The sequence below is a fragment of the Pogona vitticeps genome, chromosome 3 (genome assembly GCF_051106095.1).
Source record: "Pogona vitticeps strain Pit_001003342236 chromosome 3, PviZW2.1, whole genome shotgun sequence".
Taxonomy (NCBI): Eukaryota; Metazoa; Chordata; class Lepidosauria; order Squamata; family Agamidae; genus Pogona; species Pogona vitticeps.
In genome coordinates, this window is record NC_135785.1 from 76,302,388 (window position 1) to 76,320,000 (window position 17,613).

Genomic DNA, 17,613 nt, shown 5'->3' on the forward strand with positions numbered 1-17,613 from the left:
TGTGTAAGTACACTATGGTGAAATTAATGAGATGAACGTCTGCTTCCAGATGTATGAGACTGTTGATGTATTAAGTGCTACACAGCATGATTTAATGATTAGAGTTTTGGACTGGGGAAACCTGGGTCAAATCACTGCTGACACCAGAAGCTCCCTATGTTGTCTAAGGTCAGTTCTTCTCTCAGCCTAACCTACCCCACAGGATTGAGTTATGAGGACAAAATGAGAAAAACTGAGCTTCATGGGAGGAGACAGGAGACAGATGTGATACATAAATAAACCAAAAAATAAATAAATCAAGAGCTAAGCAATTCCTCCTTATTTTTCAGTACATTCGTACACAGAGATGCATACCTCTTACCCCATTAATATATTGCAATAGGAGATATTATTTTAAATATACTTCATTCTCACCATATTCACCATCATATATACACCTACAAGCCTTGCTCTCATTAATATGTCTAACAAAATCACTCTCCTGGGGAATCATCATCTTCCAAGAACCTAGAAACAGGCTGGAATTAGGGAGAGATAAAGGAGGACCTCATCACAATTGGTGCAGCTCATGGACTTAACGGGGGTTCCTTACCCCAGACGTTTGAGAACCTACCTCCCTGCCCTTGTCACAAATCATCTATTACTCCCAGTGGGCTAAAAGGATTCTGAAGCTACCCTTACAGTACTGCTCATTTCCTCTGGTGCTGCATACTTGATAGTGTCCTTATTTTCTCTCTCCCCCTCCCTCTCTCTACTCTATATATATTGGAGGAATTCACTGCAAAGTATAATATGTGGAACATTTTGAAACCTATTTTGTTAGGTATATGATGCAAAAGGCTTAATTTGTGACTGTAGTGTTTATATGCAGTGTTCTTCAGAGTATTCGTTAGAATTTTTTTCTGCTATGGACATTGTGCTTGAGTGATATTTCTTATTCGGGGAAAAATATGGGTGGTTTCAATAGTGAAAACTAGGGAGGAAGAGAACCATCTGTTGCTTTTTAGGTTGTTTTAAAAATGCAGTAAAAAAAGAAAAAGAAAAAGAAATGTAACTGCCATAGAATTGCTGGATAGAAGTGGTTAGTATCTGGCTGCAGAGCCAGTGGGTAGGAGTTCGATTCCCCACTGTGCCTCCTTGAGTGGGACTCAATGCTCCATAGGGTCTCTTCCAGCTCTACAGTTGCAAGATTTATTATTATTATTATTATTATTATTATTATTATTATTATTATTATTATTATTATTATTATTATTATTATTATTATTATTATTATTATTATTATCTACTTTCATATTTTACTCCAAGGAAAACTAAGTTGCTCTATTTGGCTTCAAAAAATGAGAGGCGCTTGATGCAATAAGAGGTAAAGGTAAAGGTTCCCCTTGACAATTTTTGTCCAGTCGTGTTCGACTCTAGGAGGCGGTGCTCATCCCCGTTTCCAAGCCATAGAGCCAGCGTTTGTCCGAAAACAATCTTCCGTGGTCACATGGCCAGTGCGACTTACACACGGAACGCTGTTACCTTCCCACCGAAGTGGTTCCTATTGATCTACTCGCATTTACATGCTTTCGAACCGCTAGGTTGGCGGGAGCTGGGAGAAGCGACAGGCGCTCACTCTGTTGCGTGGATTTGATCGTACGACTGTTTGGTCTTTTGACCCTGCAGCACAGGCCTCTGCGGTTTAGCCCGCAGCGCCACCACGTCCCTTGCTTGATGCAATACATGCCTTAAAAAAATTGTTTAGTTACTCCAGCCCTATAGTCAGCAACTCTCACATTATTGCAGGGTAAACCACAACTGTCCCCAAGTATGCACCTAAGCAGTGAACTTTGCAGTAGTGTACACACCATACACACCCTGCGTACTCTGTCTCCTAGCTGAAAGGATTTCTGTATCTGTTTAAAATTACAAGATAGAAAAGTCAAGCTTTTCTGTCTTCGTCTATCTTTCATGCCTTAAAAACATGTGTAACCTGTTGATAGTACTGATCCCACCCCAGAAGAAGAGAAGCAGTGACAAGGAATAGATTCTTCCACTCCTCTTCCTACTGAAGAGGAATAAAGAAACACAGGGATCAATCTCTAAATACCTGCACCTAAGTGGCCACAGGGTACAGGAGAGGGGCAGGTGTCAGGATTCCATCATGGTTCATCAAATACTAGGTAACTGTTTTCAAGGCTGAGATACGCAAATAAACTTCATTCAAATCAATGTACCATTAAGATAGGCAGTTAAGAATGTTCATTATGGACATTTCCCACTGGAGCTGCTCACACTGTTTGCCCGGTCTGCAGTATGCTACACAATTGCTATGCTATACTGTATTCACAGATCATCTCAGTATTATTGATGTACACATGCATGATGACATGTGGAAAGATGAGACAAGAAAGATACTCCACTTCTGTGTAAGGGTGCAGGGCAATAGCCATGCTCTAGTCGGAAAACAATGTAACCATGAATACATATATTGCAATTGTGACTAGTCCAGTCTGGAACAGTGGTCAGTATAACTAAACAGAGAAGCAAGCAACATAAGAAAGGATGGTCCTAACACCTGCATTATTTTCCCTGTATCTGAGAGCAATGGAACAATGAAGTCTCTAAGGTTCTCATATCAGAGGTCACTGGATCATGGGACTACCAACCGACCTGCACAGGCTCTAAGCCTGACTCCTAGGAATGAACAACTTCATGGCCTGTGCACCTATCTTTTTTGATTTGGTTGGCATCTCCTTTTCTCTTTCATGCCACTGCCCAAGGCAGCAAGTCAGGAGAGAAAGTAATGTTTGATAATCATTCCTCAGTGCCAGCATTTGCTTTGGCTGGAATTTCCTCAGGACATAATTGTGCATTGGCCTGTTCAAGCCTTGCCTAGGACTACAAGGAGATCAGAATAATTTGCTCCTGTTTAAAACTAACTAACCACTGTTCCTTGTTCTGACCCAACTGTGCTTAATGTTAATTAGCCTTTGTTGAAACAAACTAACTTCAAACCAGTTAATGATCCTGTCTTGTCTCAGTAACCTGTAGCTACTAAAACACACACATTCTGGTTTAGATAGGAAATCAGAAATAAGTGTTGGAGAGGAGGGAGAAGGGAAAGGACACAAGCCTGAGGCACATGCACATAATATTAAACTATGGTTTAGCACGGCATGCAAACCAGGCCAGTCTCTGAGCTGCTTCACACATGCATGCGTATCACTTGATTGCAAACAGCTTTGTGAAAAGCATTGTGCTTAAGATGAAGGGAGGTGATCTGCGCCTTATGACCACTCATGCCACATTCATACATGCTTGGTTCAAGTGATGAATATGCATATATCAACCAGCCACCTTTTACCAAACTGATCCTTTGGCACAGTGTACCTTGTTAGCTCCTGCTCTCTGCATATGGCATGCTATAATCAGGACAATTTGGGTTAAATTAGTTTGTGTGTATTTATGAATAGGGAAAATTAATACATTGTGTATGTGTGTGCATATATATATATACATAGTACACCCATGGACAATCTCTCCATAAGCTGGGATGTCTTAATATTTGTTTTAATTAAAACAAATTTCAACAGTAGTAAAGTGTGAGGGAAAGACTTATGAATCCTTTCTAGATCCCTAAAAGTCGCTGTAAAATTCCACCTCTCTGTTGATAGTTGTGCTTCTAACACAGAGATTAAAAATGCAACCCTATACATGTTGATTCGGAAGTAAGACATGTTTAATTCAATAGGGAACACTCCCTATTGAATTAAACCTTACACAGGGCCAGTGTGTAATCTAACTCATTCTACTAGCACAGTTGAAACAAACTAAGATTTCTAAGAAATATTAGATGAATTTTAACTAACCTTTAATAATGGCCATCAGTATAATATTTTGAAATCTGTATTCTGTTGTTGCTTTTGATAGGGAATATAACATAATGAACAAAACCTGAAAGTGTCAGAAATAGCCTTCAGGCTTCAGAAATTATGTAAAAGAAACAGGATTAAAAGAATCCTGATGTCAAAGATTAATTGCATTTTCTCATCCTGATTTAAGACTGATCCATTAATTGACATAGTAAAGTATTAGATACCTCTACATTTGACTCTCCCCCCCCCCATTTATACTTTTTGCTGAATTTATACCTGGATGTCTGGGTGTGGCACTTCCCCACCAAATCCTAAACTTATTTATTTATTTTAATATCCTTAGGGAGACACATGTTCAACTAGATCTGGTCTCTTTAACAATCAGGGCTTTCTCTAGTATGAAACATGGAGTTCTAAAAGAACATTTGTGCCAGTAAAGGCTGGCAATATCACAGGGGAGTGAAGCTGCTCCATGTTTTAGTTCAATCTTTAAAGGAGCTATTCAAAGTACTAAAAGTATTTTTGAAGGTGGGATTCAGCACCTTGATTTTTGTAAAGTTTGGACTAGAACCTTGAACAGAGTCATGGCCTCCTCAAAAGTCTCCACTGATTTCTACAGTTCAAAATTCAAAAGATGCAAAAAATAATTTCATGTTAGCTGATGTAAAAAGTGAGTGATAATGATAGGAAAAAATAAAATGAACAGTTGACCACACACACACCCGTCTTGACCAAAGGTGGCTGTTTCTCCCTTAATCCACCTGGTCAAAGCACTCTAGGCTCTACTACTTTCTGCAGGATGTTTACCAATGTTTCTAAGAGGAAGAAAGTTATTTTAGAATATAGAGATAATTACTGTGGGTAAGGGTAGTTGTTGTTTAGTCGTTAAGTCATGTCCGACTCTTCGTGACCACATGGACCCCTTCTTCTCTTGCCCTCACACTTTCCCAACATCAAGGTCTTTTCCAGGGAGTCTTCTCTTCTCATGAGATGGCCAAAGTATTGGAGTCTCAGCTTCAGGATCTGTCCTTCCAGTGAGCACTCAGGGTTGATTTCCTTCAAAATGGATACGTTTGATCTCCTTGCTGTCCAGGGGACTCTCAAGAGTCTCCTCCAGCACCACAATTCAAAAGCATCTTTGGCGGCCAGCCTTCTTTATGGTCCAGCTCTCACTTCCATACATCACTACAGGGAAAACCATAGCTTTGACTATGCGGACCTTTGTCGGCAAGGTGATGTCTCTGCTTTTTAAGATGCTGTCTAGGTTTGTCATCACTTTCCTCCCAAGAAGCAGGAGTCTTTTAATTTCATGGCTGCTGTCACCATCTGCAGTGATCACGGAGCCCAAGAAAGTAAAATCTGTCACTGTCTCCATATCTTCCCCTTCTATTTGCCAGGAGGCGATGGGACCAGTGGCCATGATCTTAGTTTTTTTTTTTTTTGATGTTGAGCTTCAGACCATTTTTTGCGCTCCCCTCTTTCACCCTCATTAAGAGGTTTTTAAAATTCCTCCTCACTTTCTGCCATCAGAGTGGTATCATCTGCATATCTCAGGTTGTTGATATTTCTTCCGGCAATCTTAATTCCGGTTTGGGATTCCTCCAGTCCGGCCTTTCACATGATGTATTCTGCATATAAGTTAAATAAGCTGGGGAACAATATACAGCCTTGTTGTACTCCTTTCCCGATTTTGAACCAATCAGTTGTTCCATATCCAGTTCTAACTGTTGCTACCTGTCCCACATGTAGATTTCTCAGGAGATAGATAAGGTGGTCAGGCACTCCCATTTCTTTAAGAACTTGCCATAGTTTGTTGTGGTCCACACAGTCAAAGGCTTTTGCATAGTCAATGAAGCAGAAGTAGATGTTTTTCTGGAACTCTCTGGCTTTCTCCATAATCCAGTGCATTTTAGCAATTTTGTCTATAGTTGCTCTGCCCCTTCAAAATCCAGCTTGTACTTCTGGGAGTTCTTGGTCTACATACTGCTGAAGCCTACCTTGTAGGATTTTGAGCATAACCTTGCTGGCGTGTGAAATGAGTGCAATTGTACGGTACTTGGAGCATTCTTTGGCACTGCCCTTCTTTGGGATTGGGATTTAGACTGTTTTTTTCCAATCCTCTGGCCACTGTTGCTGGCATATTGAGTGTAGCACCCTAACAGCATAATCTTTTAAGATTTTAAATAGTTCCACTGGAATACCATCACCTCCACTCGCCTTGTTGTTAGCCATGCTTTCTAAGGCCCACTTGACTTTGCTCTCCAGGATGTCTGGCTCAAGGGCAGTAACCACACTATCTGAGTTGTCCGGGACATCCAGATCTTTCTGGTATAATTCTTCTGTGTATTCTTGCCATCACTTCTTGATGTCTTCTGCTTCTGTTAGGTCCCTACCATTTTTGTCCTTTATCATGTCCATCTTTGAACAAAAGGTTCCTTTAATATCTCCAATTTTCTTGAACAGATCTCTTGTTTTTCCCTATTATTTTCCTCTATTTCTTAGCACCGTTCGTTTAAGAAGGCCCTCTTGTCTTTCCTTGCTCTTCTTTGGAAGTTTGCATTCAAGTTTCTGTAACTTTCCCTATCTCCCTTGCATTTTGTTTCCCTTCTCTTCTTTACTATTTGAAAGGCCTCGTTGGAGGGTAGTATACATTGCTAAATATTGGGACTGTTAATGGATGGGGTGTACGTGTGCTCTGTTGAATTTTTTTCCCCAATGACTTTCATTCTACAGAAACTTTGGTCAGAGTTTTTAATGCCTGTCATGACGCATTAACACTGTCAAATCCCAAGTGTTGAGGATTTCCCTCCCACTATAGGCATTAATAGAGCCAGTATGGGGTAGTGGATAGAGTACCAGACTAGGCCTCAGGAGACCTGGGTTCATTCCCCAGTCAGACATGGAAACTCACTGGCTGTGGCAAGGGCAATGACACACAATTCCTTGAACACCTCATATACAGTATCTGGGAAACCCTCTAAGGACTGCAAAAAATCAGAAATAACTAAGTGACATGTAAAAATATGCTCTTAAAAGTCATTTAATGTCATACTAAGGGTTAAAAAGGTGTGCACACACGTAGGATCAAAATACACAGATACACTGCAGTGGGGTGGGCTATGTGTGTGCATTATATTAGCAAATGACTATGTTGGTTCACTCTTCTCTCTCTCTCTCTCTCTCTCAAAAAAAAACAAAAACCTGTGAACACCCCTTTATTTATATGTTTCAAAACAATATTTTAAACTTTTGCTAACTCGCAAAGACCACAAATAGACAAATCTGGATATCCACCACAGACACTAAAACTAGCATTAAGGGCTTTCAGATGTTCACAAATAAAATGAAGGGGTAACATTTGAGACCCATAAGATGAAACTCTATTTTCTCTTCCGAAAATGTCCTCTTCACTGTGTTTTTTCACATACCCAGACAAATCATAACATGCTTTACTGTCATATAAATTGCTTATTTGTCCCTGAAGCTACTCTCAAGAGATATATTATGGGTGGAATGATCAAAATTGCCAAATGGTTTTCAAGCAAGTTTTATACTTAGTGCTTAGAACTTTAAAAACAAAAACAAAAAACTTTACTCCTGTTTTGTCAGTTTCTATACCAGTAACATAATTCTTCTATGAGCAGACCTGTAATCTGTGGTTATAAACCAGTATACGCTAACTCCACAGTTAGTGAAACAACCTCATAAGCAGAATTTTTTAAAAAGGGTGATTCAGTATTCATACTTCACCACCTTTGGCACTTTCATCAGAAAGAGAAGGGCAGACAACTACAACTTTCTCCCCATGAGGACAGAAAAGATAAAGAAGGTTTTGATATGCTCGTGATTTTCATGATGGGCTGTTGTAGACCAAACAAATGTTTTCCCACATAAATTTCAAGGAATTACAAGTCCCCACACAATGAGCACATCAGCTCATTATGCATGTTTGAATCAGTTTTTCTGCTTTTCAAAAACCTCTGATGTGATTTGTTCACTACAGACAATCTGTTTTTCCCAGCATTGTAAACAGTGTTCCCTCATCACAGGTAAAAAGGTAAAGGTTCCCCTTGACATTTAGTTAGTCGTGTCTGACTCTAGGAGGCAGTGCTCATCCCCGTTTCCAAGCAGTAGAGCCAGCGTTTGTCCAAGACAGTTTCCGTTGTCACGTGGCCAGCGTGACTTAGACCCGGAATGCTGTTTACGTTCCCACTGAGGTGGTACCTATTTATCTATTTGCATTTGCATGGTTTTGAACTGCTAGGCTGGTGAGGAGCTGGGACAAAGCGACGGGAGCTCACTCCGTCGCGTGGATTCGATCTTACGACTGCTCATCTTCTGACCCCGCAGCACAAAGGCTTCTGGGGTTTAACTCACAGCGCCACCACGTCCCATTCTCCCTCATCATACTGAGGCCCATAAGATGAAACCCTATTATCTTTTCTCTGAATGTGCTGTTCACTGTGGAGTTTTTTTTTTTCTTATTCACAGGCAAATCATATACTTGGGTATGTGAAAGGCCTACACTGAAAATACACAGGAAAAGCACTGCTGATACATTTTCCTTCATTTTCAACTTCAAAACCAGCTGGATTCTTTCCTCCTCCTGCCTATTGTGTAAATATCATCCAGAAATTAACTGCTCATGATCCAGTAGGGTGCCACATCCACTACACATATTTTAGCTGGTATTGTGGTTGACTCCAGGATGCTAAACCTTGTGGATGCCACTTCACAACTATTTCCTCTTGTGTGAAGAAGGCAACTTTCATGTGGTTCAGCAGAATGTTGACCATGCCAGAAAAGCTGATGACACCGCAGGGAAGGAAAAAGATAGAAAGCAACCCGAAATATTTAAGTGAAAAATAAGAAGCAGGAAGAGAAGTGGGAGTGCAAGAATAGATTATGTGAGGAGACACCTGGTTTTCCTTCTGGAATTTAGGGTTCTGGGAAGGTCATTGACAAGAAGATCGCAAAATCTAGGGTAGGACTGCAATTTAGAATACCATCATACAATCATGGAGCTGGAATTGGCCTACAAGGCCATTGAGTTCAGCCCCCTGCTCAATGCAGGAATAGAAATCACACTGTATTTGGCAGATGATTGCCTACTTTTTTGTTGAATACCTCCTGTGTTGGAACACTCACTACCTCCCAAGGTAACTGGTTCCATCATCTGACCACTAGTGCAACTGTCAAGAGATTATAGGATTACAGTCCAAAAATTTGCTTCTCAACCTGGAGGGACCCTGGTTGCGGAACGATAATTGAGATAATACCTCAAATCTGCCTTTGAGTGCATGAAGCCAGTTAAATTTTAGGGTCTGTGTTCTTAGCTCCAGGGCGTATTCCTGCATTGAACTTGATGCCTTGAAGGCCTCTTCCAGCTCCATGATTGTATGATGGTATGATTCTAAATCGCAATCTTGACCATCTGGTGAGCACCAGCTTGAAGAAGACTACCCTAGAATTTCTGATCTCCTTGCCAGTGATCTTCCCAGAACTTTAATTCCAGAAGGAAAACCAGACGTCTCCCCACATAACTCATCCTCAGTATTTCTTTGCACTTTAAATCAAACTCCTCTTGCACCACAAATAAATTGAGGTGTAAGCAGTATGATTTACCAAAGTTTTCTTTAATACTTCCAGGTTTCTAAATTGTATTTTAGAGTGTTTTAGTTCCAAATCAAGTTATCCAGGATGTTTATACCAGCATTGTGTATGGTTTATAGTTCTTTAGATTACAAATAATTTATCCACAAGGAAGTCTCACTTAATACATTCTGGCTTACTTTTGATTAGACTTGTAAGGGAGGTACTGTACAGCTGTAATCATATGATCCAGGTGTATGAAAATATATTTTTGGTGAGTCATGTATTCTTTCAGGGTGAATCTGTAGAAAGAAGCATGGCGGTGTTGGCATATCAGAGTGGGTAAAGGCTGCGGCCCATATTAAGTCCAGAGGGAAGTCGAAATTAGGCTAGGCACTGTCCATCCCTCATAATTTTTTATCTGAATAAAAGCCCCGTTGAAGTGGCTGTTATAGCTCAGTGAACTGGAGTGTCTGGCTCCGGAACCAGGAACGGGTGCTCAGGTTTCCATGGTGCCTCCCAAGAGTGAGACCAGCCAAGATCACCCACAGAGAATATGGCTGAAGGGGTTAAGTGCTCTGCTACCTGTGCAGCCTTGAATAATCCCAGAGCACCATCAGAAGGAGAAAATGGCAAACTACTTGTGAGCCCTTTATGCCTAAGAAATGTTGAGTCACCATAAGTCAGAATCAACAGTTGTTATTACAGAACTATTTAAAAGCTTGTTTCAGATAAATAAGCAGCTTTGAGCGTTGTTAGGGTTTGTATCGTATTTTTACATGCTGACATGGAAAGGAAATTTCAAAACAGAATAATTTGGCTCCCTTTATTTGCTAATGTTTCAATGGCCTCATCCTAGGGGTATAAGGGGAAAAATGTCAGGCCATTTGGGCACCCTGATTGACACATGCTTTCAGAGAGCAATTCTATATTGCCTTGCCAATGAAGACTTCATAATCAGAAGTGTACCAGCATTCTTTGTGAATTTTGGAATGTTCCTAATGTGAGAGGGTCTATGGTCAGACACTCTCACCTCCCCGCTCCATACTGGTGGCATCCAAAAAAACAGATTGTAATCAATAAATTACAGTTAATCAAGGTAGCCTGTAGGTTTCAATTATTAGTTGTTTTAGAAGTAACTAATGATAATGATGATAATGACAACAGTAATAATAGTAATAATAAATCTAAGGGGCTCTATAGATTAGATGAATGCCCTCAAATCTTCTTTCAGCTGTATTTATTTTATTTTCTTCATATGTATAAACCATGTTTGAAGCCTGAAAGCTTTTGTATAGTGTATATACATTATAACGGGAGGATGATGAGAGGATGATGGTGGCAGAGTGAGTGATATTGTGATATAATATGAAGAGTCTAAAATGTGAATACTCTACTTTTATTCTTTCCTGGTACTTGGAGAATAAATGGCTGTTGCAATGTAAATAAATCAATACTACTTGTGCTTCATCCCACCAAGGCTACATATTGTTAAGTGCTTATAGAACATTTCTGGTGCCCACTGCTTTTTAATTTTAGGTTGATTCAGCTAAGGGAGGTTTTGATTCTGTATTTGAAAAAAAATACATGATAGCATTTTTAATGAAAAACAATCTCTTTAATAAGTGTCTCTGCAGTTATTTTGCTCCTTCTATAAAAGTTCATACTTTGTATCACTGACTAGAAGTGACTATGTAAATTCTTTAGGCTATTTTATAGCAATTTGTCCTAATTTTCTTTTTTTATGGTCAGTTTAACAAGAGTAAACTCCAGTAAAAGCAAAAAGCTTAGTTATGAATCTAAAAGTGAACCACAGCAACAATGAACAACAGCTTTAAAAACTGCATAAGTTTGACATAATGACACAGGTAGGAAATGCCGCACATCTCAAATAGCTACTGATTAAAATGTGTCTATCAAAAAATGCATGCAGAAAACGTATAAAGAAGCACAAGGAACACATCTGATTTGTGAGGTACATTGAATACTACGTGTTTAGTTTAAAAGTTAATGCATGAAATCTTGAGGGGAAATGCTGTGAAAACAGCCACTGTTTCTTCTAACGCAAGGCTTAAAATCTAAGCAGCACATGGTGTTGTGTTTGTACTGCTACCATTTATACCTGCAGTACAAAACTACTGCCCACCCCCCAAAAAATATTCTTATATATTTTCTGGAGTTATTATTCTTCTATTTTCGTATTTGCCAGTGAGAAAATGCCACTTTTGAAGATCTAGAATTTTATGTTCTAGTGTTTTCTCCTAAATAGTCTGCAATTACACAAAAAAATGAGACAGAGATCCAGCTCACCTTGAAGTCCATTTCCATTTGCACTGGTGCAAGATGGTGGAGGAGAAGCTTGGGGCCTGACAACAGGAGCAAAGGCGCTCTTTTGTTTCACTGCAGAGATGACATTGGCAGGTGAGAATGAGAAAATGCCGTGTGTACTGCTACAGTTTGAAGGGAGGGTGACCGAAGAGGCTGCCATGGTAGGGCTTGACGGCACTACTGCAATAAAGCAAAAATAATCAGGACTTATATTGTGGATTTTTATGGCAAACATGGAGGGGGCAAAAAAAAAGAAAGATATAGGGCCTTGCCTCTTAAAATAGTGAAAAAAAATAGGAAAAAATAAAATGCTTTGGCTTGCCACGCTCTGGATAACAGGCAAACTCTTTTGTGTTGGACTTTGGTTGCAAATTGTGCAGTCCAATATGATTCTTAATTTTTAAATCAAGATTATTGTTTGGCATATTCCAATACATTTGCCATGTTTGTTTGTTTTTTAATGTCCAGCCTCCAGAGTCACCCCTCCTTTTATCCAGTAGCTCACATTGTAGAAAAACAAAACTAAGTAAATATTTTTGTAACAAACAGGAAATAATGCAATGAAAACATGTACCAGAAACAAACACTTACTGCCATAGGGGGAGTTAGCTGAAGAGCCATTAAGAAATCCAGGGGAACCAGGTACACCAAGATTGGGCATGCCAGCATTGCCATATCCATTCATGCTATTGCTGACTGTGTTGTAATTGGACTGCTGAGGAGTACTGCTCGGAACATATCCTCGCGGGGAAACACTGCTCGTGTTGCGACTGTAACCTACTGTGTTGGGGGGAAAACATCCCAAGAACATGATTATTACTTAAGGAGGTGAAGGGTTTCTCTACTACATCATATGATACACGCTCCTAATTGATTGCACAGCTTTAGTCTAAGTTGTCTACTACTACCCTATCATCACCTTGCAGCTCGAGATAACCTTATCACACCACCACTACTTAAATCATCTGCAATCGTTCTGTGTTGCCTTTGCTCTTGGCAGAGACAGCCAACAAAGCTCCCTTCGATCCAATTGTGTCAGCTTGTTTCACATTTTTCTTCAGTAGTAATTGTCAAAAAGCTTGATTGCTGGTTTGTACCAATTTACTGAATGAACTTCCCTCCTTTCTAGAGCTTCGAATTCTAGAGTGTGTTAGGGAGAGGGAGGCTTATTTACTGCACTGACTTTACTCCCAAAAGTTATTTGTAAGGGTAATCTTCACTTCTGTAATTTGCATTTTCACAAAAAAGGTAAGCAAATGCTCACACTGACTAGTTATGCTTCAGTGAAAACCAACCCTGTTCCATTCTAGAGAATGGCTTTAGGGTATCAGTATGACACATTAACTTAACAGATGCACATACTTTGCAAAATAATAGTAATTTGTACAATACAAAAACTAATAATAATGCATTGGCCTTGTTCACACCAAGTTACAGCACAATCTCATGTTTATACTAAAATAAAGGCCAACTATGCTCAGTGAAATTTAACAACAACAGCAGGAGCAGCAGCAACATGCCATCAAGTCAGTTCTGATTTCTGCTGGCCTTTTCCATGGTTTCCTAGGAAAAGGAATACAGAGAAGTGGTTTACCATTCCCTACTTCTGGGGGCACCCTGGGAGTACACAACTTGCCCAAGGCTACACAGGCTGGCTTTTCTCCTAGAACACACAGTGGTGAATGGAACTTCCAGCCCTCTGCAGCCACATACCTAGCTATCCAGTCAGCATTCAGTGGGATTTGCTTTTTTTTTTTAAAGCAAAGCATGTGGCTTATATAGTGCCCTATAGTACTTAAAGCACTCTAAGGGGTTTTACAATTTTACTTATGCAGACTACACATTTCCCTCCCCACCCAGCAAGCTGGGTACTCAGTTTACCAACTTTGGAAGGCTGGAAGGCAGAGTGAAGCTTAAGTTGGCTACCTGAGATTGAACGCGGGTCGTGATCAGAGTTTTGGCTGCAGTACAGCAGTTTCACCTCTGTACCAGTAATTTGTACAATACTGCTCTTAGGCACCACTTTGCAGGAGAAGAATGCAAGCTTGGGAGGAATACTAGGTCTCTTCTTATCCTGGTAAACTAGGGCTTATCGGCACATCCAAACCAGAATTTTTTCTTCTTCTTCCATAAATGTATGATCAGTCAATTGTGCTATAGGTATTAATATATACAAGTAAATTTTATAAGGTTTCCTCATATGACTTAGTATGGTCCTTTCTCTTCTGTTTATATATTTTATTTAATAATTGGTTACAGTAATTTTAAAATTGCTGCTAATTCCTGTTTATGATTTCATATATCATATTGGTATTGGGAAAGGACAGGTGATTGCCATTCCTGTTAACTCTGTACTCATCACTATCATGCCTTTATCATCACAATCACATTCACAATGGTGAATTATTTGAGAGATAGGGACTGATTATGTCTAGTGAACTGGAAGTGTGACAAAACCAACAGTGCAAGCTTATTAGTGTTTTCAGCAGGTACAATCTATCAACCTTCCAGCTTCATGTTGACAATTTTACAGTACTTTGCTATTATTCTTAATCATTATTTCAATGAAGAGACTGTACGATAAAGAAAAAATAAGTTCTGGAATAAGAAAAATGAGGGAATATATTCAGCATACTATTACATAACTATGTAGAGAAAATAAAGTAGAATGCAGGCACACACACACACACACACACACACACACACACACACACACACACACACACACACACACACACACACACACACACACACACACACACACACACACACACACACACACACACACACACACACACACACACACAAAAATAACCAAAATCTTGGATAGGTAACTTAAAACTCCACATACCTTGGTCGTTAGCTTGTGATGTTTCTGAAACATTAACTGCTAGCTGGCTGCTAAATGAGTTCACTCCCATCATGCCAGTATGAGCCGGAGTGTTGGCAAGGGTAGGGATCTGATTGTGATTGCGTGGTACACTGTATAATGCTTCTGCAATATCAGCTGCTCGTTTCAGGATTATTTCCTACAAAAAGATAAAAGAATTAACTTCTGATAAGTAGTTCAACATTCTTATATACCCATCCCAGTTTGGAATTAAATGAAATATGTGGTCAGCATAATAAAACACTATGATAGGCACAGATGTGCCTTTTTCACCTAGCAAAGTTTTGTATATATACCAGCAAACATTATTGGAAAGATGTCCTGGGGGATAAATGACACAAATTCCTATCTTGCACTTCTACCAGTGTGATATTTGTAAATCATGTGCTTTACTTGGATTATGCAACTGATATCTTTTCAATAATTTATAATTTACACAGCCGATTTATTGGTTATTTAACAAATTTATGACTTCCTATTTGTAACCAATATAGTGGAGCAAATTTTAAGTTCTCTTAAGGACTGCTTGTTTTTTTGTTTTGTTTTGTTTTGGCGTAGACTTATTTGTCCTTTATGTACAGCAAAATGGCCCTAAGGAAGAAAATGGGAAGTCAATTTGAGTTTCGCTCATGAGTATTTCTTCATATCAGACTATGCTCAGGGTGGTTTGTGGAATTATGCTATACGTGGAAATAATGTGTTGGTATCTTGCAGGTTTGTAAAGAATAGGTGCCTATTTGCTACCCTGTGCATATGTGAGAAAAAACAGTAAAGAGAACTTACCTGGTTGTTGTGGGGCATACCATACAGCGCTTCGACAAGGTCAGCTGCTCTTTTGAGTAATACTTCCTAAGGGGGAGGGGGGAAGAACCATAAATCACTTTTAATTTAAAACTAAATTTTGGAGGAAAGAAGCAGCAGAAGAATACTCACAGTACTGAAAATGTGCTACAGAATCTGTACTTATGAATACTTATGAATCTAGGCAAAGTTTAAAAACCTGTTATATTAAGTTAGAGCTATTATAAAAATTGGAAGGAATTTTGCTGAGAAGAAAAATAGTACTTGTGGTTTCGAATCAAAGTTAGATATGAGCCTAAAAATAATAATGCATTTTATATCCAGCTGCTATTATGACTGGCTAGAAAAGGTGTTTGCTGCTGCAGCATGTAACTCTAGTGCTGAATTAGTGAAATCAGTGCTTGAGGTTTAATGATGTAGTCTTATGGGTATTAAACAAACAAACACATGGTAGAGATATGAAAGGCACAGGCATCACATTTGGCTGTTAATTCCTAGCACTTTAGTGGTGAAGAACAATAAGTAATTTTCCATATCTTAATTAAACTGGCAGAGTCCTTAAAGACAACATCTCACCCCTAATTCATGCCCCAAATCTGCAAGTGAGTTCAATGCTTATTCCTCTTTATTTTGAACAATAAAGTGAATTAACTTGGGTTAATCTAGTTCTTTCATAATGACATTAAGAAATTTTTCAATTAACCTCTTTGACTGCATGTTGTAAAGGACTTCATAAATGACTTCACATTCAGAGAGTGTTGAGTACTTGTGCCTGGGGGCATGGATGCACTGAATTTTGTCTTATCCCTGTCTGCATGCCTACCTCCAGTTTTACGATTGGAGAGGATTAATCCATAGTTTAGTTAATTTTAAATACAAATGGACTTAAATCTGAATTTTTATTCTTCAGCTGTAATAAAACTTAAAAGTTTGGTGGTTTAGGGTCTTTATTTTCCTGTTGGGGTTGGGCTCACAGGGGCAAGGATATGAGCTTTGAGAAGATGCAACACCAATTATGTTCTCAGTACTTCCTGAAAGATTGATTTATGTTTTCATGCTTAATCTGTTTGAAACTGAGTACTTTGGTGAACTAAGATTCAAGGAAACCTAATCTAGAATTGCATAAAAGACAAGTGAACATGCTTTTGGAGGAGTGTAATTTGGCCAAGTCACATGCTACCAAATTCTTCTACTGCCAACATGCCACATAGGAATTAATGTGCAAATCTATGCAAATCCTAATATATGATGTTCCTGGAAACATACGGACATCCTTCTCTACAGATGCTGGGATGCCACAGTACAGTATGCTATGGTTTCTCATTTTTCAAATGCCAGACACTGAACTGCTGGACAGCTCAGTGGTTTAGGCATCTGGCTGCAGAGCCAGAGATTGGAAGTTCAATTCCACACTGTGCCTCCTTGACATGGGCTAGACTCAGTGAGTCCCTTCCAGCTCTGAAGTTCAAAGAAAGATTATACACAAAGCGAGAAATTGACATACAAGATTGTGATGTATTCTAATGTACATACTACTTTTTCTCCACAGAAATACTTCCTGTATAGAAATGGGTTCATGTGCGGTAACTCTGAATCTGTTCTTTCTATAGCATACATGTGAGGACACATATGCACATTTGAGCCGCAAGCATGCATACACACATGTGCACATTGGCAAATACAGGTTATATACAGGTGCTTTATAATCAATTCGTGTTTTCTGTCTCACTACATTTTCAGGTATCCTTCAGTCTTGAGAGACTATGGTAACATGCTCTGAATAGAGGACTTGGAACAGCATCTAGTGTGGCTGAGAAGGACAATTCGAGAGTGTCAATACCTTCCACACTGAAGACAAATACAGTCTGTCCACTGTCCAGCTCCCTGAGTTTTCTGGTTTAGGAACTGCCTCATTGCCTCGGCCTGCTGGACAAGGGTCTCTTCAAAATGGGAGAGGTTGTGATGTACCGCCTGCCTCCAGGCCGAACACTCAGATGTCAAGGCTTCCCATCTGTTGAGGTCCATTCCTAAGGCCTTGAGATAACCACTTGCAGATATCCTTGTATCGCAGCTGTGGTCTCCCTCTGGGGCAATTTCCCTGCACTATTTCTCCATACAGGAGTTCTTTTGGAATCTGACCAT

General features: G+C 39.5%; 1 protein-coding gene across 15 annotated transcripts in view; it reads right to left on the minus strand.

Annotated features, from left to right (window-relative positions):
- The window catches only part of EBF3 (EBF transcription factor 3), a 232,018-nt gene that overhangs the window by 6,488 nt on the left and 207,917 nt on the right, over positions 1 to 17,613 (minus strand). For 3 of the 15 annotated variants that reach the window (XM_078391218.1, XM_072995395.2, XM_072995397.2), the window contains 5 exons: positions 15,454 to 15,519; positions 14,632 to 14,809; positions 12,372 to 12,560; positions 11,763 to 11,960; positions 3,376 to 3,407 (listed from right to left, as the gene is read on the minus strand). In XM_078391218.1, the coding sequence (XP_078247344.1) occupies positions 3,376 to 3,407; positions 11,763 to 11,960; positions 12,372 to 12,560; positions 14,632 to 14,809; positions 15,454 to 15,519 (663 nt within the window). The remainder of the gene's footprint in view (positions 1 to 3,375; positions 3,408 to 11,762; positions 11,961 to 12,371; positions 12,561 to 14,631; positions 14,810 to 15,453; positions 15,520 to 17,613) is intronic. The other 12 variants (XM_072995400.2, XM_072995399.2, XM_072995398.2 and 9 more) reach the window with 6 other exon arrangements.